The 26,572-nt window shown below is 44.1% G+C and overlaps 1 protein-coding gene across 14 annotated transcripts in view; it reads right to left on the bottom strand.

The window, feature by feature from the left end:
* Nucleotides 1–26,572, bottom strand: part of LOC118366590 (peripheral plasma membrane protein CASK-like) — a 268,680-nt gene that overhangs the window by 94,780 nt on the left and 147,328 nt on the right. For all 14 annotated transcript variants that reach the window (XM_052493084.1, XM_052493082.1, XM_052493091.1 and 11 more), the window contains exon 6: nucleotides 7,392–7,494. In XM_052493084.1, the coding sequence (XP_052349044.1) occupies nucleotides 7,392–7,494 (103 nt within the window). The remainder of the gene's footprint in view (nucleotides 1–7,391; nucleotides 7,495–26,572) is intronic.

The raw sequence follows: 26,572 nt of genomic DNA, 5'->3' as shown, positions 1-26,572 counted from the left end.
TCTCAAATATACATTTTGATTTGTTAAATACTTTATTTGGTTACTACATGATTCCGTATGTGTTATTTCATAGTTTTGATGTCTTCACTATTATTCTACAATTTAGAAAATAGTAAAAATGAAGAAAAATCTGCAAATGATTAGGTGTTCTAAAACTTTTGACTGGTTGTGTATGTATGTATGTTGTCATGTACTGTATGTATGCATGGTTGTTGTTATGTACTGTATGTATGTATGTATGTATGTATGTATGTATGTATGTATGTATGTATGTATGTATGTATGTATGTTGTTATGTACTGTCACGTGTGCTCCTTCTCTGGCCTCTAGGTCACCAGGCTGCTTGTTATGGCGAACACTTGTCACCATCGTTACGCTCACCTGGACACATTCACTTCCCTGATTACCTTCCCTATATATGTCACTCCCTTTGGTTCCTTCCCTATATATGTCTCTCCCTTTGGTTCCTTCCCTATATATGTCACTCCCTTTGGTTCCTTCCCTATATATGTCACTCCCTTTGGTTCCTTCCCTATATAGGTCACTCCCTTTGGTTCCTTCCCTATATATGTCACTCCCTTTGGTTCCTTCCCTATATAGGTCACTCCCTTTGGTTCCTTCCCTATATATGTCTCTCCCTTTGGTTCCTTCCCTATATATGTCACTCCCTTTGATTCCTTCCCTATATATGTCTCTCCCTTTGGTTCCTTCCCTATATATGTCTCTCCCTTTGGTTCCTTCCCTATATATGTCACTCCCTTTGGTTCCTTCCCTATATATGTCTCTCCCTTTGGTTCCTTCCCTATATATGTCACTCCCTTTGATTCCTTCCCTATATATGTCTCTCCCTTTGGTTCCTTCCCTATATATGTCACTCCCTTTGGTTCCTTCCCTATATATGTCTCTCCCTTTGGTTCCTTCCCTATATAGGTCACTCCCTTTGGTTCCTTCCCTATATATGTCACTCCCTTTGGTTCCTTCCCTATATATGTCACTCCCTTTGGTTCCTTCCCTATATAGGTCACTCCCTTTGGTTCCTTCCCTATATATGTCACTCCCTTTGGTTCCTTCCCTATATATGTCACTCCCTTTGGTTCCTTCCCTATATATGTCACTCCCTTTGGTTCCTTCCCTATATATGTCACTCCCTTTGGTTCCTTCCCTATATATGTCTCTCCCTTTGGTTCCTTCCCCATATATGTCACTCCCTTTGGTTCCTTCCCTATATATGTCACTCCCTTTGGTTCCTTCCCTATATATGTCTCTCCCTTTGGTTCCTTCCCTATATATGTCACTCCCTTTGGTTCCTTCCCTATATATGTCACTCCCTTTGGTTCCTTCCCTATATAGGTCACTCCCTTTGGTTCCTTCCCTATATATGTCACTCCCTTTGGTTCCTTCCCTATATAGGTCACTCCCTTTGGTTCCTTCCCTATATATGTCTCTCCCTTTGGTTCCTTCCCTATATATGTCACTCCCTTTGATTCCTTCCCTATATATGTCTCTCCCTTTGGTTCCTTCCCTATATATGTCTCTCCCTTTGGTTCCTTCCCTATATATGTCACTCCCTTTGGTTCCTTCCCTATATATGTCTCTCCCTTTGGTTCCTTCCCTATATATGTCACTCCCTTTGATTCCTTCCCTATATATGTCTCTCCCTTTGGTTCCTTCCCTATATATGTCACTCCCTTTGGTTCCTTCCCTATATATGTCTCTCCCTTTGGTTCCTTCCCTATATAGGTCACTCCCTTTGGTTCCTTCCCTATATATGTCACTCCCTTTGGTTCCTTCCCTATATATGTCACTCCCTTTGGTTCCTTCCCTATATAGGTCACTCCCTTTGGTTCCTTCCCTATATATGTCACTCCCTTTGGTTCCTTCCCTATATATGTCACTCCCTTTGGTTCCTTCCCTATATAGGTCACTCCCTTTGGTTCCTTCCCTATATATGTCACTCCCTTTGGTTCCTTCCCTATATAGGTCACTCCCTTTGGTTCCTTCCCTATATAGGTCACTCCCTTTGGTTCCTTCCCTATATATGTCACTCCCTTTGGTTCCTTCCCTATATATGTCACTCCCTTTGGTTCCTTCCCTATATATGTCAGTCCCTTTGGTTCCTTCCCTATATATGTCACTCCCTTTGGTTCCTTCCCTATATAGGTCACTCCCTTTGGTTCCTTCCCTATATATGTCACTCCCTTTGGTTCCTTCCCTATATAGGTCACTCCCTTTGGTTCCTTCCCTATATATGTCACTCCCTTTGGTTCCTTCCCTATATAGGTCACTCCCTTTGGTTCCTTCCCTATATATGTCACTCCCTTTGGTTCCTTCCCTATATAGGTCACTCCCTTTGGTTGCTTCCCTATATATGTCACTCCCTTTAGTTCCTTCCCTATATATGTCAGTCCCTTTGGTTCCTTCCCTATATATGTCACTCCCTTTGGTTCCTTCCCTATATAGGTCACTCCCTTTGGTTCCTTCCCTATATATGTCACTCCCTTTGGTTCCTTCCCTATATAGGTCACTCCCTTTGGTTCCTTCCCTATATATGTCACTCCCTTTGGTTCCTTCCCTATATAGGTCACTCCCTTTGGTTCCTTCCCTATATATGTCACTCCCTTTGGTTCCTTCCCTATATACGTCTCTCCCTTTGGTTCCTTCCCTATATATGTCACTCCCTTTAGTTCCTTCCCTATATATGTCACTCCCTTTGGTTCCTTCCCTATATATGTCACTCCCTTTAGTTCCTTCCCTATATATGTCACTCCCTTTGGTTCCTTCCCTATATTTGTCACACCCTTTGGTTCCTTCCCTATATAGGTCACTCCCTTTGGTTCCTTCCCTATATATGTCACTCCCTTTGGTTCCTTCCCTATATAGGTCACTCCCTTTGGTTCCTTCCCTATATAGGTCACTCCCTTTGGTTCCTTCCCTATATATGTCACTCCCTTTGGTTCCTTCCCTATATAGGTCACTCCCTTTGGTTCCTTCCCTATATATGTCACTCCCTTTGGTTCCTTCCCTATATATGTCACTCCCTTTGGTTCCTTCCCTATATACGTCTCTCCCTTTGGTTCCTTCCCTATATATGTCACTCCCTTTAGTTCCTTCCCTATATATGTCACTCCCTTTGGTTCCTTCCCTATATTTGTCACACCCTTTAGTTCCTTCCCTATATATGTCAGTCCTTTTGGTTCCTTCCCTACATATGTCACTCCCTTTGGTTCCTTCCCTATATTTGTCACACCCTTTAGTTCCTTCCCTATATATGTCAGTCCTTTTGGTTCCTTCCCTACATATGTCACTCCCTTTGGTTCCTTCCCTATATTTGTCACTCCCTTTGGTTCCTTCCCCAGGCGTCATTGTTTCTGTTTCTGTGTCATGTCTGTATGTTGTTCGTGGTTTCTTGTTTTGTATGATGTTACGTTTATTTATTAAATCACTCACTCCCTGAACTTGCTTCCCAACTCTCAGCGCACATCGTTCCATGTACTGTATGCATGGATGTTTGTTGTTATGTATGTTTGGTGTTATGTACTGTATGTAATTTTGTATTCATTTGTATATGTTTTATTGTAACATACACCGGATAGGTGCAGAATTCCTCACAATCAAATGCAGACCGCATTATCTCCCAAGAGAATTCTCTTCGATCATAATCACAGTCGTGTATATTCCCCCCCAAGCAGACACATCGACGGCCCTCAAAGAACTTAATTTGACTCTATGTAAACTGGAAGCCATATATCCTGAGGCTGCATTTATTGTAGCTGGGGATTTTAACAAGGCTAATCTGAAAAATTAAATTAAATTTAACAGCATATCAATTGCGCGACCCGGGCTGGCAAAACCCTGGATCATTGTTATTCTAACTTCCGCGACGCATATAAGGCCCTCCCCCGCCCTCCTTTCGGAAAAGCTGACCACGATCCCATTTTGTTGCTCCCAGGCTATAGACAGAAACTAAAACAGGAAGCACCCGTGCTCAGGTCTGTTCAACGCTGGTCCGACCAATCGGATTCCTTTGATAACGTGGACTGGGATATGTTCCGCATAGCGTCGAACAACAACATTGATGAATACGCTGATTCGGTGAGCGAGTTTAATAGCAAGTGCATCGGTGATGTTGTACCCACAGGACCTATTAAAACATTTCCCATCCTGAAACCGTGGATTGATTGCAGCATTTGCGCAAACTGAAAGCGCGAACCACTGCTTTTAATCAGAGCAAGGTGACCGGAAACATGACCGAATACAGTGTAGCTGTTCCCTCCGCAAGGCAATCAAACAAGCTAAGCGTCAGTATAGAAATAAAGTAGAGTCGCAATTCAACGGCTCAGACACGAGAGGTATGTGGCAGGGTCTACAGTCAATCACGGACTACAAAAGAAAACCAGCCCCGTCGCGGACCATGATGTCTTGCTCCCAGACAAACTAAACAGCTTCTTTGCTCGCTTTGAGGACAATACAGTGCCACTAACACGGCCCGCTATTAAAACCTGCGGACTCTCCTTCACTGCAGCCAACGTGAGTAAAACATTTAAACGTGTTTACCCTCGCAAGGCTGCAGGCCCAGAAGGCATCCCCAGCCGCGTCCTCAGAGCATGCGCAGACCAGCTGGCTGGTGTGTTTACGGACATATTCAATCAATCCTTATCCCAGTCTGCTGTTCCCACATGCTTCAAGAGGGCCACCATTGTTCCTGTTCCCAAGAAAGCCAAGGTAACTGAGCTAAATGACTACCGCCACATAGTACTCACTTCCGTCATCATGAAGTGCTTTGAGAGACTAGTCAAGGACCATATCACCTCCACCCTACCTGACATCCAAGACCCACTCCAATTTGCTTACCGCCCCAATAGGTCCACAGATGACGCAATCGCAATCACACTGCACACTGCCCTAATCCACATGGACAAGAGGAATACCTATGTAAGAATGCTGTTCATCGACTACAGCTCAGCATTTAACACCATAGCACCCTCCAAACTCGTCATTAAGCTTGAGACCCTGGGTCTCGACCCCGCCCTGTGCAACTGGGTCCTGGACTTCCTGACGGGCCACCCCCAGGTGGTGAGGGTAGGTAACAACATCTCCACCCCGCTGATCCTAAACACTGGGGCCCCACAAGGGTGCGTTCTCAGTCCTCTCCTGTACTCCCTGTTCACCCATGACTGCGTGGCCATGCACACCTCTAACTCAATCATCAAGTTTGCAGACGACACTACAGTGGTAGGCTTGATTACCAACAATGACGAGACGGCCTACAGGGAGGAGGTGAGGGCCCTCCGAGTGTGGTGTCAGGAAAATAACCTCACACTCAACGTCAACAAAACTAAGGAGATGATTGTGGACTTCAGGAAACAGCAGAGGGAGCACCCCCCCTATCCACATCAACAGGACAGTAGTGGAGAGGGTGGAAATACCTCGGCATACACATCACGGACAAACTGAATTCGTCCACCCACACAGACAGCGTGGTGAAGAAGGTGCAGCAGCGCCTCTTCAACCTCAGGAAGCTGAAGAAATTTGGCTTGTCACCAAAAACACTCACAAACTTTTACAGATGCACAATCGAGAGCATCCTGTCGGGCTGTATCACTGCCTGGTACGGCAACTGCTCCGCCCACAACCGTAAGGCTCTCCAGAGGTCTGCACAACGCATCACCGAGGGCAAACTGCCTGCCCTCCACGACACCTACGCCACCCGATGTCACAGGAAGGCCATAAAGATCATCAAGGACAACAACCACCCGAGCCACTGCCTGTTCACCCCGCTATCATCCAGAAGGCGAGGTCAGTAAATGTGATTCAAAGCGGGGACCGAGAGACTGAAAAACAGCTTCTATCTCAAGGCCATCAGACTGTTATTGAGTGGCTGCTGCCAACATACTGACTCAACTCCAGCCACTTTAATAATGGAAACATTGATGTAATAAATTTATCACTAGCCACTTTCACCAATGCCACTTTATATAATGTTTACATACCCTACATTACTCATCTCATATGTATATACTGTACTCTATACCATCTACTGCATCTTGCCTATGCCGTTCGGCCATCACTCATTCATATATTTTTATGTACATATTCTAATTCATTCCTTTACACTTGTGTGTATAAGGTAGTTGTGAAATTGTTAGGTTAGATTACTTGTTAGATATTACTGCATGGTCGGAACTAGAAGCAAAAGCATTTCGCTACACTCGCAATAACATCTGCTAACCATGTGTATGTGACAAATAAAATTAGATTTGATTTGATTTTGAAATGTATTGTTTTACAGGGTCAGGCATAGTGGTACGACACCTCTGGAGTTACATGCAACCTTTCAGTTACTGGCTCAACATTCTCACATTCAAGTTAAAACACATAGGGAACTGTTTCAGATGAACAACAGAGTCGTGGTTAGTAAGAGGAAGTTGGGTTATTGGGTCACCTAGTCAAACCATCGTCTGAAGAAAGCTTATATATGTCATTGATATGAGTAATGCATTACAGGGATGAAGATACATTTCTAGTTCTTCCTGAGTCAGTGTGAATGGATAGCACTGTGGAACACAGTGTGTATGTTTATTTTGGCTGCTGTTAAAACACTCATTTAAAGGTGATGTTAACTTAACAATTAATTCATACAGCTGGTACATGTGGCAAAGACATTGAAGAGATAGTTCACCCCAAAGTTTGTCCGATTAGATGGTGCCGATATTTCCCATTTATTTGGTTGTATTATTAATGAACCCATGAAGCCCAGATACTCTCTGACCTATGTCTGAAATGTTTGTACAAACAGCAGAAAAAATATGAAAAGTACAAGTTTGCAAGTACAGATTACGTTGATAAACGTTGTAGCATTTCTGATTTTGAGAAATCAGAGCGAGAAGTGAGAAGCTATGTTACTCACTAGCATAAACACTGGCCATGCATTCTAAATGGTTTACTAGTGTGGATATTGGAACATACAGGTGTGAGATCTTGAGCCAGTTTGCAACAGCAGGAAAATAGTCCTGCACCAAGAGGAAATGTAAATTATTATGTGGATTGTAATTAATGGACACTTTTGTAGGGGGTTGGTACATTGCTTGTATGGGAAAATCAAGTCTGAAATTTTAAGGTGGAAATGACAAACATAAGCCTTTTTAAACCTCAAATACACTACAGGTTTTACATTTCCTGCATTGCACAAAAGTTATCTTCCATCAGGGTAATTAAACTAAGATCCTACATCTGTAAAACACGATATAGCCTCCTTTTACAATATCCACACTAGCATACCATTTAGAAGACATGGCGCCAGTACATTCTTCTTCTTTCCATGTGGTATGCTAGTGTGGATCTTGGACAGAGCGTGACAGCCAGACATTTCCAGCATGCATTGCGTTGCTTACCTCCAGCCACCAGTCCTGACTCTCCCAGTTGGATGGCCACGCCAAACCCTCCCAGCTTCACTGGAGCGCTGTTCTCTTTAGACGCCAGGAGGACACAATGGGGCTGGATGACGGGGTGGGGGGGGAGCGAGAGAGAGAGAACATGTATAAATGATTTTATAGAATACAGTAGCTACTATAACATACAGTGCTTTCGGAAAGTATTCAGACCCCTTCCCCTTTTCCGCATTTTGTTACTTTACAACCTTATTCTAAAATTGATTAGATAAAATGAAAATCCTCATCAATCTATGCACAATAAGGTCCCACAGTTGACAATGCATGTCAGAGCAAAAACCAAGCCATGAGGTCGAAGGAATTGTCCGTAGAGCTCAGAGACAGGATTGTGTCGAGGCACCGATATGGGGAATATAACCAAAGAAATTCAGCAGCATTGAAGGTCCCCAAGAACACAGTGGCCTCCATCATTCTTAAATGGAAGAAGTTTGGAACCACCAAGACTCCTAGAGCTGGCCGCCCGGCCAAACTGAGCAATCGGGGGAGACCAAGAACCAGATGTTCACTCTGACAGAGTTCCTCTGTAAAGATGGGAGAACATTCCAGAAGGACCATCTCTGCAGCACTCCACCAATCAGGCCTTTATGGTAGAGGGGCCAGACGGAAGCCACTCCTCAGTAAAAGGCACATGAAAGCCTGCTTGGAGTTTGCCAAAAGTTACGTAAAGGACTCTAAGACCATGAGAAACAAGATTCTTTAGTCTGATGAAACCAAGATTGAACTCTTCGGCCTGAACGCCAAGCATCACGTCTGGAGGAAACCAGGCACCATCCCTACGGTGAAGAATGGTGGTGGCAGCATCATGCTGTGGGGATGATTTTCAGTGGCAGGGACTGGGAGACTAGTTAGGATCAAGGGAAAGATGAACGGAGCAAAGTACAAAAAGATCCTTGATGAAAACCTGCTCCAGAACACTCAGGACCTCAGACATGGGGCGATAGGTTCACCTTCCAACAGGACAAGAACTCTAAGCACACAGCCAAGACAACGCAGGAGTGGCTTCAGGACAAGATTCTGAATGTCCTTGAGTAGCCCAGCCAGAGCCCGGACTTGAACACGATAGAACATCTCTGGAGAGACCTGAAAATAGCTATGCAGTGACGCTCCCCTGACAGAGCTTGAGAGGATCTGCAGAGAATAATGGGAGAAATTCCCCAAATACAGGTGTGCCAAGCGTCATACCCAAGAAGACTCAAGGCTGTAATCGCTGCCAAAGGTGCTTTAACAAAGCACTGACTAAAGGGTCTGAATACTTATGCATACTTATGTGAATGTGATATTTCCGTTTCAATTTTTTTTTTTTTACATTTGCATACATTTCTAAAAACTATTTTTGCATTGTCATTATGGGGTATTGTGTAGATTGAAAGGATTTTTACAGTTGCATAAATAACTCTAAACTAAGCATATAGGATGACCTGATTCTTTATTAACCACTCAACACAGAATAGCCGCATGTGCGCATTCCCTCAGAAAACATTTTGGGAAAATATCCTTTCTATTTTACTCAGCTATGTTCAGTTGTATTCGTCATACTGTAAAATAAAAATAATGCCACAGTTCTAAGCAAATCTTGTCTGCTAAATGAACTAGTGTAGCCCACAGCCATATGGCATAGCCCGATCAGGGCCTAACATAAGGACAACTAAATGAACTAGTGTAGCCCACAGCCATATGGCATAGCCCGATCAGGGCCTAACATAAGGACAACTAAATGAACTAGTGTAGCCCACAGCCATATGGCATAGCCCGATCAGGGCCTAACATAAGGACAACTAAATGAACTAGTGTAGCCCACAGCCATATGGCATAGCCCGATCAGGGCCTAACATAAGGACAACTAAATGAACTAGTGTAGCCCACAGCCATATGGCATAGCCCGATCAGGGCCTAACATAAGGACAACTAAATGAACTAGTGTAGCCCACAGCCATATGGCATAGCCCGATCAGGGCCTAACATAAGGACAACTAAATGAACTAGTGTAGCCCACAGCCATATGGCATAGCCCGATCAGGGCCTAACATAAGGACAACTCAGAATATGTTATTCTGTTCTTGAGAAATAGGCTACATCAAATCAAACTTAATTTGTCACATGCACCGAACACAACAAGTGTCGTCCTTCCAGTGAAATGTTTACTTACAAGCCCTTAACCAACAATGCAGTTCAAGAAAGAGTTAATAAAATATTTACCAAATAAACAAAAGTAAAAAATAATAAAAAGTAACACAATAAAATAACAATAACGAGGCTTAATATAGGGGGTACTGGTACAGAGTCAATGTGCGGGGGTACAGATTAGTCTAAGTAATTTGTACATGTAGAAGAGGGGTAAAGTGACTATGCATAGATAATAAACAGCGAGTAGCAGCAGTATAAAAACAAATGGGGGGGTCTCAATAGACAGGGTGGCCATTTGATTTATTGTTCAGCAGTCTTATGGCTTGGGGGTAGAAGCTGTTAAGGAGCCTTTTGGTCCTAGACTTGGAGCTACGGTACCACTTGCCGTGCAGTAGCAGAGAGAACAGTCTATGTCTTGGGTAACTGGAGTCTATGACTATTTTTTGGGCCTTCCTCTGACATTTTCGTCATATCATGGTTCTTTAGACCTGTCTAAAATAACGATTGTGTAGGCTATATTAAATGGATTTATTATACTTTTTAAAATGTACATGTTCTAAAGGTCCACATCAGTGGCTTGTATATTACGTGTGGAAGCTTGGAGATGCAAAATGTGTTTATGTTAATTAACGGTCAATTAGTGTAAGTCCGGAAGTTATTTTTTATTTGCATGACAACCGTCTACCAAAATGTCATGACCGCCACAGCCCTAGCCATTAGCCCTAGACCGCTACAGCCCTACCCATTAGTCCTAGACCACCACAGCCCTCGCCATTAGCCTTAGGCCGCCACAGCCCTAGCCATTAGCCCTAGACCGCCACAGCCCTAGCCATTAGCCCTAGGCCACCACAGCCCTAGCCATTAGCTCTAGACCGCCACAGCCCTAGCCATTAGCCCTAGACCGCCACAGCCCTAGCCATTAGCCCTAGACCGCCACAGCCCTAGCCATTAGCCCTAGGCCGCCACAGCCCTAGCCATTAGCCCTAGACCGCCATAGCCCTAGTCATTAGCCCTAGACCGCCACAGCCCTAGCCATTAGCCCTAGACCGCCACAGCCCTAGCCATTAGCCCTAGACCGCTACAGCCCTAGCCATTAGCCCTAGACCGCCACAGCCCTAGCCATTAGCCCTAGACCGCTACAGCCATTAAAACATCATTAAAGAAACCTACACATCGAAGACAGTGCTGCTTTCACTACCAGCTGTTTGAAGACTCGCTCCAATGAAGAACCCACACATACGTTTCAATATTCTCATACAAGGACAACAAACGCAACACAAACTCATTTTCAACACAGACACAAAGTTACTTTTGTCTCTATTTAGTATTCCATTTTTTTGTTTTTCTCAAAATGGTGGGTTGGATCAAGGGTTAGGTTACGGCTAGTTCCTGGGTGGTAGATTAAAACTGGGCTGATGCTTGAACCATAGTGGCTACTAAAACATTGTTTCGATAACCTAGAAGGTCTCAATGACATTAGAAAGGCTTTAGGTGGGACACAGCATAAAAAAGATCTGCAATCGCGGTTATATATAAATAATATGCATACTTCAGGTATGCTGTATAATTAGTGTATATTGGCGGTCTGTGCTGTTGGTGGTTGCTCTAGCATGTGTAATCAGCAGTGGGCTGAGCCCTCATCAGATTTTGCACTTTAACGTTTCACAGCTTTCGAGACTAGAGCACAACTGAAGGCTGTTAATAGCTAGAGGCAAAGCAGAGGAGAGGAAAGAGAGAGTGGAAGAACAGCAGATACTGTGGGTTCTAAAGAAGAGAACCTAAAGAACTGGAACCTTCGACTACAGCCATCTATTTGGAACAGCTCCACTTTTCTAAGAAAGAGGGAGAAAAAGCTAGAGCAAAACAGACTGGATTAAGAAAATAAAAGACAGACTGGATTAAGAAAATAAAAGACAGACGATTAAGAAAATAAAAAACAGACTGGATTAAGAAAATAAAAGACAGACTGGATTAAGAAAATAAAAGACAGACGATTAAGAAAATAAAAAACAGACTGGATTAAGAAAATAAAAGACAGACGATTAAGAAAATAAAAGACAGACTGGATTAAAAAATAAAAGACAGACTGGATTAAAAAATAAAAGACAGACTGGATTAAGAAAATAAAAAACAGACTGGATTAAGAAAATAAAAGGCAGACTGGATTAAGAAAATAAAAGGCAGACTGGATTAAGAAAATAAAAGACAGACTGGATTAAGAAAATAACAAATAGACTGGATTAAGAAAATAAAAAATAGACTGGATTAAGAAAATAAAAGACAGACTGGATTAAGAAAATAACAAATAGACTGGATTAAGAAAATAAAAAATAGACTGGATTAAGAAAATAAAAGACAGACTGGATTAAGAAAATAACAAATAGACTGGATTAAGAAAATAAAAGACCGACTGGATTAAGAAAAGAAAGCGGAACTATTAATCTCTGAGAGAGAGAGAAAGAGATATTTTGCCACAAAAGCACATTCACAAAGAGAGAAGAGAAACAACATTTCAAATGGACACAATTCACACGGTGAGTACTGTGTGTATTGAATGAAAAGCTGTTGCCAGATTTAAATGGTAAGGTAAAATCCTCTTCTTTATGTGCTATGTGTCACGCCCTGACCCTTAGAGAGCCTTTTTATGTCTCTATTTGGTTTGGTCAGGGTGTGATTTGGGTGGGCATTCTATGTTTTGTATTTCTTTGCGTTTGGCCGAGTGTGGTTCCCAATCGGAGGCAGCTGTCGTTTTAGCCTTTTTTCCCCACCTATGTTGTGGGATCTTGTATTGTTGCTGTTGAGCCCTACAAGGCTGTACGTTTCGTTGGTTCTCTCTTTCTTGTTTTGCGGGTTATCATTAAAGAATATGATTAACCTACCCCACGCTGCATCTTGGTCTAATTCCACCAACGACCATCGTTACACTGTGAGAGATTGTGTTGTGAATTATTGTGTTGCCATTCTTATTTCAAACCAAACCCATTGTTTCTTTGATTACGTCAATTCCAAATGACATTCTCACAGAGCAAAGAGCAAGCTCTTTTCTTTTACTGGATAGAGCCCAAAGTAATGGAACTACACTGCTACAAAATACCAACCACAATATTTTCCAACCATTTCAAGGTGTAACTGGCGGGTCTCTGAAGTATTTTGCAAGGGGATAAGGTTTTGTTGAATTAAAGACATACTCTGTATTTTTTAGACCTCCCACTTTGGGCAGGATGTATCAATGTGTAGTTGATACATGCATAATCTATGAGCAGAATGACTGTTTTACCTCAATTAGCCACTTGAGAATTCAAGTAAAAATGTATGTTATTCCCCTCTTGTTTCCCTATAGGCCCGGTAGTGTAGTCAGTAGTGGTCAGTCAGCTGGGCAGTATGTGCTCAGTGCCCGAGTGATGTATAATGAATGATTAGTGGATTAGGTGCTGATCTGGACCTAAATCGTCCAGTTTGGCCTCCTGCCATCAAAACAGACCAGCACTAATGAGAGCGAAGAACTTTCCCAAGAGAACTATCTGGAAGAACCAAGAAACACATTAACTTAATCCTGAATTGAGTTACAACAAAACACAACTGCTTCCCACTCGCCAAAAACTGACTTTTGTTTGATTTAAGGAGGTAGACAATGTTTCTGGCTGAAACTGTATTTTTCTTCACTTTGTCCTGCAGGACTGAGAACTGAAGAGTGAAACCGACATCATGATGAACATCTTCCCCACCATTCGTCACTGCCTTTCCCTTTTCCAACTCCTCCCACCCACTCGTCACCACGGAGAAAACCTTCACGACCCTCTTGCCCATGATCCCTGACCCCATGGAGCATGGTCACCTTGACGACATCTCCCTCCGGATCCCTCTAGCTGTCCTTTACTAAGTCCTTTTCTTCTTGGGCCTGACCGGCAACATCCTGGCTCCAAAAATGACTCTGTCAGAGTGTTCCTCATCAACGTAGCTTTAGCCGACCTGCTACTGGTCATTTGTCTTCCATTCAGAGTGCTCTACCACAGTAAAGCAAACCGCTGGGACCTGGGCCCCAACCTCTGTAAGGTAGTGGGGAACCTCTTCTATATGAATATGTACATCAGTATCACCTTTTTAGGGGTGATCAGTGTGGATCGCTATCTGAAGATCCAGTGTGACGCCAGGGGCCAGTACCACCTCAAGGCCACCAGATGGAGCTCCGCCATCTGTGGGACAATCCGGGTCCTGGACCTTGCCTCCATTACACCCATGATCCTCAAGTGGGTTTAATTAATGTCACGTTCTGGCTCGTGTTTGTCTTCCTTGTGGTGTCTTATGGGAAAATCGGCCTCAGGCTGCTGAGGATGTCGAGAGAGAAACCGGACTTCCCCAAGGCACCCCCGCTACACCTGCACAGCAAGGAAGTCGTTCTTCGTCCTCTTCCTGTTTACCGTCTGCTTCGTCCCTTATCACATGGTCCCGGTGTTCTACGTCATCTCCCAGATCAGCGACACTTCCTGCTTCTAGAGGAGCAATTTCGACAAAGCCAATGAAGTGGTGTTGCTACTCTCCGCCCTCAACAGTTGCCTGGACCCTGTGATGTACTTCCTGTTATCGGCATCTGTGAGGAAAGAGACCCTCCGATTGATCAATAACGTGTTCCAACTGAGGGACCTGGAGTCCAGTGTGGATAGTGAGAGGAGCCTCGGGGAGCAGCCAACTGTTAGTTTCATCAGTAATCCGACTAGTAAAATAACTATCCAGCCCTGCCTTTAAGTGACAGAATTGTTTTTAGACATTAAATGGTTGGGAAACTATATTAACATAAATGTTCATACTATTGGTGTATAGTAAATACTGCAACATTGGTCCACAGTGAAAACCAAAGCATTGATTTGTAATAAATACTTTATTTTTTAATTTTTTTTATATATTTTTCTTACAGTAAATGCATTTACAATAAAGAAAGACTTGTTACATCAGAGAATGAGAATAGTTGACTACAGCAAGTAGTACAACAAGTCATATACAGTCAATGAACTAAGTAGACCAGATCAAGCTACTACCGCATTGGTGCCTATGAGAGAGCCAACCCTTAAAACTTCTTTGGAATAGGGGGCAGCATTTTCACTTTTGGATGAATAGCGTGCGCAGAGTGAACTGCCTCCTTCCCAGATGCTAATATATGCATATTATTATTAGTATTGGATAAAAACACTCTGAAGTTTCTAAAACCTTTTGAATGATGTCTGTGAGTATAACAGAACTCATATGGCAGGCAAAAACCTGAGAAAAAATCCAAACAGAAAGTGGGAAATCTGAGGTTTGTAGTATTTGAACTCACCCCTATTAAATACACAGTGGGATATTGGTTATGTTGCACTTCCTACGGCTTCCACTAGATGTCAACCATCTTTAGAAACTTGAATGAGGATTCTACTGTGATGTGGAGCTGGATGGGAGCTCTTTGAGTCAATGGTCTGCCTACAGCCTCGTTCTCAGTCACGCGCTTTCACTTGAGAGGTAGCTGTTGTTCCATTCCTTTTCAACAGACAATGGAATTCTCCGGTTGGAACATTATTGAACTTTTATGATAAAAACATCCTAAAGATTGATTCTATACTTAGTTTGACAAGTTTCTTCGACCTGTAATATAACATTTTGAACGTTTCGTCCGAATGGAACAAATTGCGTATTTGGATTTGTTTACCAAACACCCTAACAAAAGAAGCTATTGGACATAAATTGACATAAATGATGGACATTATCAAATAAAACAAGCATTTATTGTGGACCTGTGATTCCTGGGAGTGCATTCTGATGAAGATCATCAAAGGTAAGTGAATATTTCTAATACTATGTATGAATAATGTTGACTACCCAACATGGCGGATATTTCTCTGGCTGGTTTGTGCTCTGAGCGCCGTACTCAGATTATGCTTTTTCCATAAAGTTTTATTGAAATCTGACACAGCGGTAGCATTAAGGAGAAATGTATCTATATTTCCATGTCTAAAAATTGTATTTTCATCGACATTTATAATGAGTATTTCTGTGAATTCATGTGGCTCTCTGCAATATCACTGCATGTTGTGGAACTACTGAGCGTAACACGCCAATATAAAATAAGATTTTTGGATATAAATATCAACTGTACCGGACAAAACATACATGTATCGTGAAACATGAAGTCCTATGAGTGTCATCTGATGAAGATCCTCAAAGGTTAGTCATACATTTTATCTCTATTTGTGCTTTTTGTTACTCCTCTCTTTGGCTGGAAAAATGGCTGGGTTTTTCTGTGAGTTGGTGGTGACCTAACATAATCGTTTGTGGAGCTTTCCACTAGCGGAACCCAAGTCCTAGACAGGTTAAGAAGACAGAAACTGTGACCATTTTTTAAAATGTTTTTTAGTCATCTTTATAATCCACCATCTTTGGGAGCACCACCCCAAATTGGTGGGTGGCGGGCGGATTGATTAAAGAGAAAACATTAATTATTGTGCAATTTATATCTATAGTCTACATTAAGGTTTTTCTTTCATTACTTTAAGCCAGGGATCATCAACTAGATTCAGCCACGGGATTATTTTTTTCTTGACCGGAGGGTACATAATTAACATAATAATAATAAACATAATTAACAATATTTTGTAGACTGCAAATTGAATGCGTGGGAATACTTGGGAAAAGATTTCCAAAACTAAAATCAACTGGATATGATTTCCTGGTGTCTTGATAGTCTTTTCTGCAAAAAAATGAAAATTCATTTTTTATTTACGTGGGGTGTCAAATAAAACCACCAGAGGGGTCAAATTCAGGAAAACCCTGTTTTAGGCTATCTGGCATTAGTGGGTAAGACTATATTTTAGGGCATAACTGTACACATGTGCTAAATATCCTTCACGCCAATTGCTGGGTCTCGACCCCGCCCTGTGCATCTGGGTACTGTACTTCCTGACGGGCCGCCCCCAGGTGGTGAGGGTAGGCAACAACATCTCCACCCCGCTGATCCTCAACACTGGGGCCCCACAAGGGTGCGTTCTGAGCCCTCTTCTGTACTCCCTGTTCACCCACGACTGCGTGGCCACGTACGCCTCCAACTCAATCATCAAGTTTGCGGACGACACAACAGTGGTAGTCTTGATTACCAACAACGACGAGACGGCCTACAGGGAGGAGGTGAGGGCCCTCGGAGTGTGGTGTCAGGAAAATAACCTCACACTCAACATCAACAAAACTAAGGAGATGATTGTGGACTTCAGGAAACAGCAGAGGGAACACCCCCTATCCACATCGATGGAACAGTAGTGGAGAGGGTAGTAAGTTTTAAGTTCCTCGGCGTACACATCACAGACAAACTGAATTGGTCCACCCACACAGACAGCATCGTGAAGAAGGCGCAGCAGCGCCTCTTCAACCTCAGGAGGCTGAAGAAATTCGGCTTGTCACCAAAAGAACTCACAAACTTCTACAGATGCACAATCGAGAGCATCCTGTCGGGCTGTATCACCGCCTGGTACGGCAACTGCTCCGCCCACAACCGTAAGGCTCTCCACAACGCATCACTGGGGGCAAACTACCTGCCCTCCAGGACACCTACACCACCCGATGTCACAGGAAGGCCATAAAGATCATCAAGGACAACAACCACCTGAGCCACTGCCTGTTCACCCCGCTATCATCCAGAAGGTGAGGTCAGTACAGGTGCATCAAAGCTGGGACCAAGAGACTGAAAAACAGCTTCTATCTCAAGGCCATCAGACTGTTAAACAGCCACCACTAACATTGAGTGGCTGCTGCCAACACACTAACTCAACTCCAGCCACTTTAATAATGGGAATTGATGGGAAATGATGTAAAATATATCACTAGCCACTTTAAATAATGCTACCTAATATAATGTTTACATACCCTACATTATTCATCTCATATGTATACGTACAGTGCCTTGCGAAAGTATTCGGCCCCCCTGAAAGTAAAGGGGCTGAATAATTTTGCACGCCCAATTTTTCCGTTTTTGATTTGTTAAAAAAGTTTGAAATATCCAATAAATGTCGTTCCACTTCATGATTGTGTCCCACTTGTTGTTGATTCTTCACAAAAAAATACAGTTTTATATCTTTATGTTTGAAGCCTGAAATGTGGCAAAAGGTCACAAAGTTCAAGGGGGCCGAATACTTTCGCAAGGCACTGTATATACTGTACTCTATATCATCTACTGCATCTTTATGTAATACATGTAACACTAGCCACTTTAACTATGCCGCTTTGTTTACATACTCATCTCATATGTATATGTATATACTGTACTCTATATCATCTACTGCATCTTTATGTAATACATGTATCACTAGCCACTTTAACTATGCCACTTTGTTTACATACTCATCTCATATGTATATACTGCATTCAATACCATCTACTGTATCTTGCCTATGCCGCTCTGTACCATCATTTACATTTACATTTACATTTAAGTCATTTAGCAGACGCTCTTATCCAGAGCGACTTACAAATTGGTGCATACACCTTATGACATCCAGTGGAACAGCCACTTGCATCTAAATCTTTTTTTTTTTTTTTTTTTTTTTTTGGGGGAGAGAAGGGGGTGAGAAGGATTACTTACCCTTACTTACCCTATCCTAGGTATTCCTTGAAGAGGTGGGGTTTCAGGTGTCTCCGGAAGGTGGTGATTGACTCCGCTGTCCTGGCGTCGTGAGGGAGTTTGTTCCACCATTGGGGGCCAGAGCAGCGAACAGTTTTGACTGGGCTGAGCGGGAACTGTACTTCCTCAGTGGTAGGGAGGCGAGCAGGCCAGAGGTGGATGAACGCAGTGCCCTTGTTTGGGTGTAGGGCCTGATCAGAGCCTGGAGGTACTGAGGTGCCGTTCCCCTCACAGCTCCGTAGGCAAGCACCATGGTCTTGTAGCGGATGCGAGCTTCAACTGGAAGCCAGTGGAGAGAGCGGAGGAGCGGGGTGACGTGAGAGAGAACTTGGGAAGGTTGAACACCAGACGGGCTGCGGCGTTCTGGATGAGTTGTAGGGGTTTAATGGCACAGGCAGGGAGCCCAGCCAACAGCGAGTTGCAGTAATCAAGACGGGAGATGACAAGTGCCTGGATTAGGACCTGCGCCGCTTCCTGTGTGAGGCAGGGTCGTACTCTGCGGATGTTGTAGAGCATGAACCTACAGGAACGGGACACCGCCTTGATGTTAGTTGAGAACGTCAGGGTGTTGTCCAGGATCACGCCAAGGTTCTTAGCGCTCTGGGAGGAGGACACAATGGAGTTGTCAACCGTGATGGCGAGATCATGGAACGGGCAGTCCTTCCCCGGGAGGAAGAGGAGCTCCGTCTTGCTGAGGTTCAGCTTGAGGTGGTGATCCGTCATCCACACTGATATGTCTGCCAGACATGCAGAGATGCGATTCGCCACCTGGTCATCAGAAGGGGGAAAGGAGAAGATTAATTGTGTGTCGTCTGCATAGCAATGATAGGAGAGACCATGTGAGGTTATGACAGAGCCAAGTGACTTGGTGTATAGTGAGAATAGGAGAGGGCCTAGAACAGAGCCCTGGGGGACACCAGTGGTGAGAGCGCGTGGTGAGGAGACAGATTCTCGCCACGCCACCTGGTAGGAGCGACCTGTCAGGTAGGACGCAATCCAAGCGTGGGCCGCGCCGGAGATGCCCAACTCGGAGAGGGTGGAGAGGAGGATCTGATGGTTCACAGTATCGAAGGCAGCCGATAGGTCTAGAAGGATGAGAGCAGAGGAGAGAGAGTTAGCTTTAGCAGTGCGGAGCGCCTCCGTGATACAGAGAAGAGCAGTCTCAGTTGAATGACTAGTCTTGAAACCTGACTGATTTGGATCAAGAAGGTCATTCTGAGAGAGATAGCGGTAGAGCTGGCCAAGGACGGCACGCTCAAGAGTTTTGGAGAGAAAAGAGAGAAGGGATACTGGTCTGTAGTTGTTGACATCGGAGGGATCGAGTGTAGGTTTTTTCAGAAGGGGTGCAACTCTCGCTCTCTTGAAGACGGGAGGGACGTAGCCAGCGGTCAGGGATGAGTTGATGAGCGAGGTGAGGTAAGGGAGAAGGTCTCCGGAAATGGTCTGGAGAAGAGAGGAGGGGATAGGGTCAAGCGGGCAGGTTGTTGGGCGGCCGGCCGTCACAAGACGCGAGATTTCATCTGGAGAGAGAGGGGAGAAAGAGGTCAGAGCATAGGGTAGGGCAGTGTGAGCAGAACCAGCGGTGTCGTTTGACTTAGCAAACGAGGATCGGATGTCGTCGAACTTCTTTTCAAAATGGTTGACGAAGTCATCTGCAGAGAGGGAGGAGGGGGGAGGATTCGGGAGGGAGGAGAAGGTGGCAAAGAGCTTCCTAGGGTTAGAGGCAGATGCTTGGAATTTAGAATGGTAGAAAGTGGCTTTAGCAGCAGAGACAGAGGAGGAAAATGTAGAGAGGAGGGAGTGAAAGGATGCCAGGTCCGCAGGGAGGCGAAGTTTTCCTCCATTTCCGCTCGGCTGCCCAGAGCCCTGTTCTGTGAGCTCGCAAGGAGTCGTCGAGCCACGGAGCGGGAGGGGAGGACCGAGCCGGCCTGGAGGATAGGGGACATAGGGAGTCAAAGGATGCAGTAAGGGAGGAGAGGAGGGTTGAGGAGGCAGAATCAGGAGATAGGTTGGAGAAAGTTTGAGCAGAGGGAAGAGATGATAGGATGGAAGAGGAGAGAGTAGCGGGGGAGAGAGAGCGAAGGTTGGGACGGCGCGATACCATCCGAGTAGGGGCAGTGTGGGAAGTGTTGGATGAGAGCGAGAGGGAAAAGGATACAAGGTAGTGGTCGGAGACTTGGAGGGGAGTTGCAATGAGGTTAGTGGAAGAACAGCATCTAGTAAAGATGAGGTCAAGCGTATTGCCTGCCTTGTGAGTAGGGGGAAGGTGAGAGGGTGAGGTCAAAAGAGGAGAGGAGTGGAAAGAAGGAGGCAGAGAGGAATGAGTCAAAGGTAGACGTGGGGAGGTTAAAGTCGCCCAGAACTGTGAGAGGTGAGCCGTCCTCAGGAAAGGAGCTTATCAAGGCATCGAGCTCATTGATGAACTCTCCGAGGAACCTGGAGGGCGATAAATGATAAGGATGTTAAGCTTGAAAGGGCTGGTAACTGTGACAGCATGGAATTCAAAGGAGGCGATAGACAGATGGGTAAGGGGAGAAAGAGAGAAAGACCACTTGGGAGAGATGAGGATCCCGGTGCCACCACCCCGCTGACCAGAAGCTCTCGGGGTGTGCGAGAACACGTGGGCGGACGAGGAGAGAGCAGTAGGAGTAGCAGTGTTATCTGTGGTGATCCATGTTTCCGTCAGTGCCAAGAAGTCAAGGGACTGGAGGGAGGCATAGGCTGAGATGAACTCTGCCTTGTTGGCCGCAGATCGGCAGTTCCAGAGGCTACCGGAGACCTGGAACTCCACGTGGGTCGTACGCGCTGGGACCACCAGATTAGGGTGGTCGCGGCCACGCGGTGTGGAGCGTTTGTATGGTCTGTGCAGAGAGGAGAGAACAGGGATAGACAGACACATAGTTGACAGGCTACAGAAAAGGCTACGCTAATGCAAGGAGATTGGAATGACAAGTGGACTACACGTCTCGAATGTTCAGAAAGTTAAGCTTACGTAGCAAGAGTCTTATTGACTAAAATGATTAAAATGATACAGTACTGCTAAAGTAGGCTAGCTGGCAGTGGCTGCGTTGTTGAGACTACACTAATCAAGTCGTTCCGTTGAGTGTAATAGTTTCTACAGTGCTGCTAATCGGGGGCTAGCTGGCTAGCTAGCAGTGTTGTTTCGTTACGTTGCGTTAAAGAACGACAATAGCTGGCTAGCTAACCTAGGAAATCGCTCTAGACTACACAATTATCTTTGAAACAAAGACGGCTATGTAGCTAGCTACGATCAAACAAATCAAACCGTTGTACTGTAATGAAATGAAATGAAAATGTGATACTAACTGTGGAGCGAAGCGGAATGCGACCGGGTTGTTGTTGGCTAGCTGTTAGCTGTTAGCTGTTGGCTAGCTAGCAGAGTCTCCTACGTTAAGGACGACAAATAGCTGGCTAGCGAACCTCAGTGAATTAAGATAATCACTCCAAGGCTACACACACTAAACTACACAATTATCTTGGAAACAAAGACAGCTATGTAGCTAGCTAACACTAGACTAATCAAGTCGTACAGTTGAGTGAATAGCACTACAGTGATGCTAATCTGTGTGCGTTAGCTAGCGCTTGCTAGCTCCTGGGCGAATAGCAGTGAAGGCTACGTTAGGGCGACGAAATACGATAATTATGCAATTATCTCTGATACAAGGACGGCTATGTAGCTAGCTAAGAAGAATTGCTAAGATTAGACAAATCAACCGTTGTACTATAATGAAATGTAATGAAAAATAATATATAATATATAAATATATAAAAAAAAAAAAGAAAAAGTTATACAACCTGCAGAGCGAAGTGCGAATGCGACCGCTCGCTCCAACCCGGAACCGGAAAAAAGTGTTCATTCATATATCTTTATGTACATATTCTTTATCCCCTTACACTTGTGTCTATAAGGTAGTAGTTTTGGAATTGTTAGCTAGATTACTTGTTGGTTATTACTGCATTGTCGGAACTAGAAGCACAAGCATTTCGCTACACTCGCATTAACATCTGCTAACCATGTGTATGTGACAAATACAATTTGATTTGAAAAGTTAATTTGTGGAATTTCTTTCCTTCTTAATGCGTTTGAGCCAATCAGTTGCGTTGTGACAAGGTAGGGGTGCTAAACAGAAGATAGCCCAATTTGGTAAAATACCAAGTCCATATTATGGCAAGAACAGCTCAAATAAGCAAAGAGAAACGTCATATGGTAATATGGTACATTTCCAGAACTTTGAACACTTTTTCAAGTGCAGTCACAAAAACCATCAAGTGCTATCGTGAATTTGGCTCTCATGAGGACCACCGCAGGAAAGGAAGACCCAGAGTTACAGCTACTGTAGAGAATAAGTTCATTAGAGTTACCAGCCTCAGATTGCAGCCCAAATAAATGCTTTACAGATTTCAAGTAACAGACACATCTCAACATCAACTGTTCAGAGGAGACTGCGTGAATCAGGCCTTCATGGTTGCTGCAAAGAAACCACTACTAAAGGACACAAATGAGAAGAAGAGACTTGCTTGGGCCAAGAAACACAAGCAATGGACATTAGATCGGTCAAAATCTGTCCTTTGGTATGATGAGTCCAAATTTGGGATTTTTGGTTCCAACCACCGTGTCTTTGTGAGACGTAGAGTAGGTGAACAGATGATCTCTGCATGTGTGGTTCCCACCATGAAGCATGGAGGAGGAGGTGTGATGGTGTGGGGGTGATTTGCTGTTGACACAGTCTGTGATTTATTTAGAATTCAAGGCACACTTAACCAGCATGGCTACCACAGTATTCTGCAGCGATACTCCATCCCATCTGTTTTGCTCTTAGTGGGAATATCATTTGTTTTTCAATAGGACAATGACCCAACACACCTCCAGGCTGTGTAAGGGCTATTTGACCAAGAAGGAGAGTGATGGAGTGCTGCATCAGATGACCTGGCCTCCACAGTCACCCAACCTCAACCCAACTGAGAGGGCTTGGGATGAGTTGGACTGCAGAGTGAAGGAGTGCTGCATCAGATGACCTGGCCTCCACAATCACCCAACCTCAACCCAACTGAGAGGGCTTGGGATGAGTTGGACTGCAGAGTGAAGGAAAAGCAGCCAACAACTCCTGCAGAATTTAGCATTTGAGATACACCAAATGTAGTCTAATTTGCAATGTGGACTTTGGAACTGGAGTGGAGAAATATAATTGATTTCTTTCAGCATCTTGAAAGAACAGATGTGCAGTTAGATATCATCTGTTGAGGTGCTTCCTTTATCAACATCATAAAAGCTGATAGCATTTCAACCATATAAAATATGCATACAAGCCGAAATGAAATCATATCAGAAACATGTCGGGTCGTTTTCACAGCTTTCAATTTCCTTACAACCGGCCAAAATTTTGTACAGAAAATCTTTTTTGTTTGTTATTGCTTTCTGAATGAACACTGTACTGCATGATTGTAGCTAACAGGTTTACTAATGCGTTAGTTTTTGTAGCTACGCTGACTATGACGTGACAACGATGTAGGCTGTGTGTAGCAGTTATAGCGGTCATGATATGACGGTTTGGCTTAGACAGCTGAAGTCCACAGGCGAAAAGGAAAAGGAGGAGAGCACATAGATAGTGGCGAGAATAAATTGTATGGTATATACAACGAGCAGGGTGATAATACTGTTTTGTGTATGGCTGCTATGAAAGTGAACTGGGTTTGTAAGTGATCAAGGGTGTATTCATTCTGCCGATTCTGTTGAAAAACATTTCTTAAACGAAAGCAAATGGAGATAAAAAAATACCAGAATTTGTGCAATAGAATTTCAGATTTTGCAACAGTTGGACAATTTTTACCTTTATTAAACTAGGCAAGTCAGTTAAGAACAAGCTATTATTTACAATGACTGCCTACTGGAGAACAGTGAGTTAACTGCCTTGTTCAGGGGCAGAACAACATATTTGATCCAGCAACCCTTTGGTTGCTAGCCCAACACTCTAACCACTAGGCTACCTCAAACATGTGTCAGAAGTGGGATGATGATTATTCCCTAGATCAGCTAGATGCAGGCAAGAGTGTGCCAGGTGGTATTGAATGTGTCACTGTCTGTCACCTTGATTCCTCAAAATTCTCGACGTTGTAGCAACCTAATGATGGATATAGGGAAAATTTGAGTACCGTGTAGTAGCCTAAACCTCTTGCTGTTACATTGAACTGGGTGAATGGATTATGAATGACAGTCATCCAATATGATGTAATAGAAATAAGGCTCATACATTTTTTAAATATTTCCCCTTTAATCTTAAACGGCACCGACCGACACTGAGCTACATGTATCTATAGACAAGTTGACTAACAAATAGCCTACCAAAATGTTGGAAATTATGTGCAGAAACATGGCCGTAATCAGGCAAAATAAATCCTGCACCCCATGCCTCAAAATCTTTCCACCATCTCTGACTGTAGCCTACAGCACTTTTTCTATATTAGTGGGTTAGGGTTGGCTGTGGGCCTCAGATTTTCATTTTATCACATATAGTCGGGAGGTTGAGGATGGGTTATTAGCAATTGCTCTTGGGTGCGGGTGCAAAAACAGCTGACCCGCGCACCACTACTAGCCACTACAGGGCACCCTTGTCTGGACACACATGGGTTGAGTTGAGATAACAGTGAGAAAATAGCAGGGATTGACTTTAAAGTCGGAAAAGCACATGCCCATTGGGCAAGTCAGGAGTATTTCTTGGGTGCCCGAAGACATGAATACTTTCCCGAAAATGATATTTATCTATTTACATGCAGAAGGCCATATAGGCCTACTGGCTGCCTTTCACCTACACATAGGGGAGGAATCAGAAAGAGCAGTACTGGATCAGTACTCTTTGTATTTTGGTTGTTATCAGTTAACAAAATTCTCAGATCAGGCTCAATTTGCCCGACTGACAGAATTGACATAAAGTGTCTGTCTTTCACTTAAACAATGGGGAGGAAACAGAAAGACCAGTTTTAGACTACCGCAATTCTTTGCAGTTTCACACATACCACAACAACAAAATTGTCCAATGAGGCAACCTCAGCAGAGCAGGCTCAACATGTGCCACTGCTCAGTTAACTTGCCCTGGCAAAGGGCAACCCTTAATGTCAATTCCTGTAATATGCAGCAACAATCTTTGCCCACAGTAACACAGGATGTGTGACAGAGTGAGAAAGAGAGAGATAGATCTTGTCTTCGTGAGGTGAGAGCGAGGGAGGTACAATATTTAGATGAAGTGAGAGATACACAGCCAGTGAGCTAGACAAAGGTAAAAGGTTAAAAGGAAGTGTTCATGTCGGAGGCTAGTCAAAGCTGGATCTGGACTCCTGAGTGGCGCAGCGGTCTAAGGCACTGCCTCGCAGTGCTAGCTGTGCCACTAGAGATTCTGGGTTTGAGTCCAGGCTCTGCTGCGACCGGGAGACCCATGGGGCGGAGCACAATTGGGCCAGTGTCGTCCGGGTTAGGAGAGGGTTTGGCCGGCAGGGATGTTCTTGTTCCATCACACACTAGAGATTCCTGTGGTGGGCCGGGTGTAGTGCACGCTGACACGGTTGCTCGGTGTACAGTGTTTCCTCCGACACATTGGTGCAGCTGGTTTCTGGGTTAAGTGGGCAGTGTGGCTTGGTTGGGTTGTGTTTCAGAGGATGCAAGGGAGTTGCAGTGATGAGACAAGGCTGTAACTACTGATTGGATACCATGAAAAGGGGGGTTACAAATAAATTCAAATCAAATCAAAGTTTATTTGTCACGTGCGCCGAATACAACAGGTGTAAATCTTACAGTGAAATGCTTACTTATAGGCTCTAACCAATGGTGCCAAAGAAAAAGAAAAACAAAAGGTGTGTGTGTGTGTGTGTGTGTGTGTGTGTGTGTGTGTGTGTGTGTGTGTGTGTGTGTGTGTGTGTGTGTGTGTGTGTGTGTGTGTGTGTGTGTGTGTGTGTGTGTGTGTGTGTGTGTGTAGAGAAATAAAACAACAGAAAGACATTTGAAAAAAGAGTAGCAAGGCTATATACAGACAGACACCTGTTAGTCAGGCTTATTGAGGTAGTATGTACATGTAGGTATCGTTAAAGTGACTGTGCATATATGATGAACAGAGAGTAGCAGAAGCGTAAAAAGAGGGGTTGGCGGGTGGTGGGACACAATGCAGATAGCCCGGTTAGCCAATGTGTGGGAGCACTGGTTGGTCGGGCCAATTGAGGTAGTATGTACATGCATGTATAGTTAAAGTGACTATGCATATAAGCTAAACAGAGAGTAGCAGCAAAGAGGGATTGGGGGGAGGACACAATGCAAATAGTCCGGGTAACCATTGGTTACCTGTTCAGGAGTCTTATGGCT

Source organism: Oncorhynchus keta, chromosome 34 (assembly GCF_023373465.1).
Source record: "Oncorhynchus keta strain PuntledgeMale-10-30-2019 chromosome 34, Oket_V2, whole genome shotgun sequence".
NCBI classification, from domain to species: domain Eukaryota; kingdom Metazoa; phylum Chordata; class Actinopteri; order Salmoniformes; family Salmonidae; genus Oncorhynchus; species Oncorhynchus keta.
Note: the sequence above shows the minus strand (reverse complement) of the source record. Positions and strands in the feature narration are given on the sequence as shown.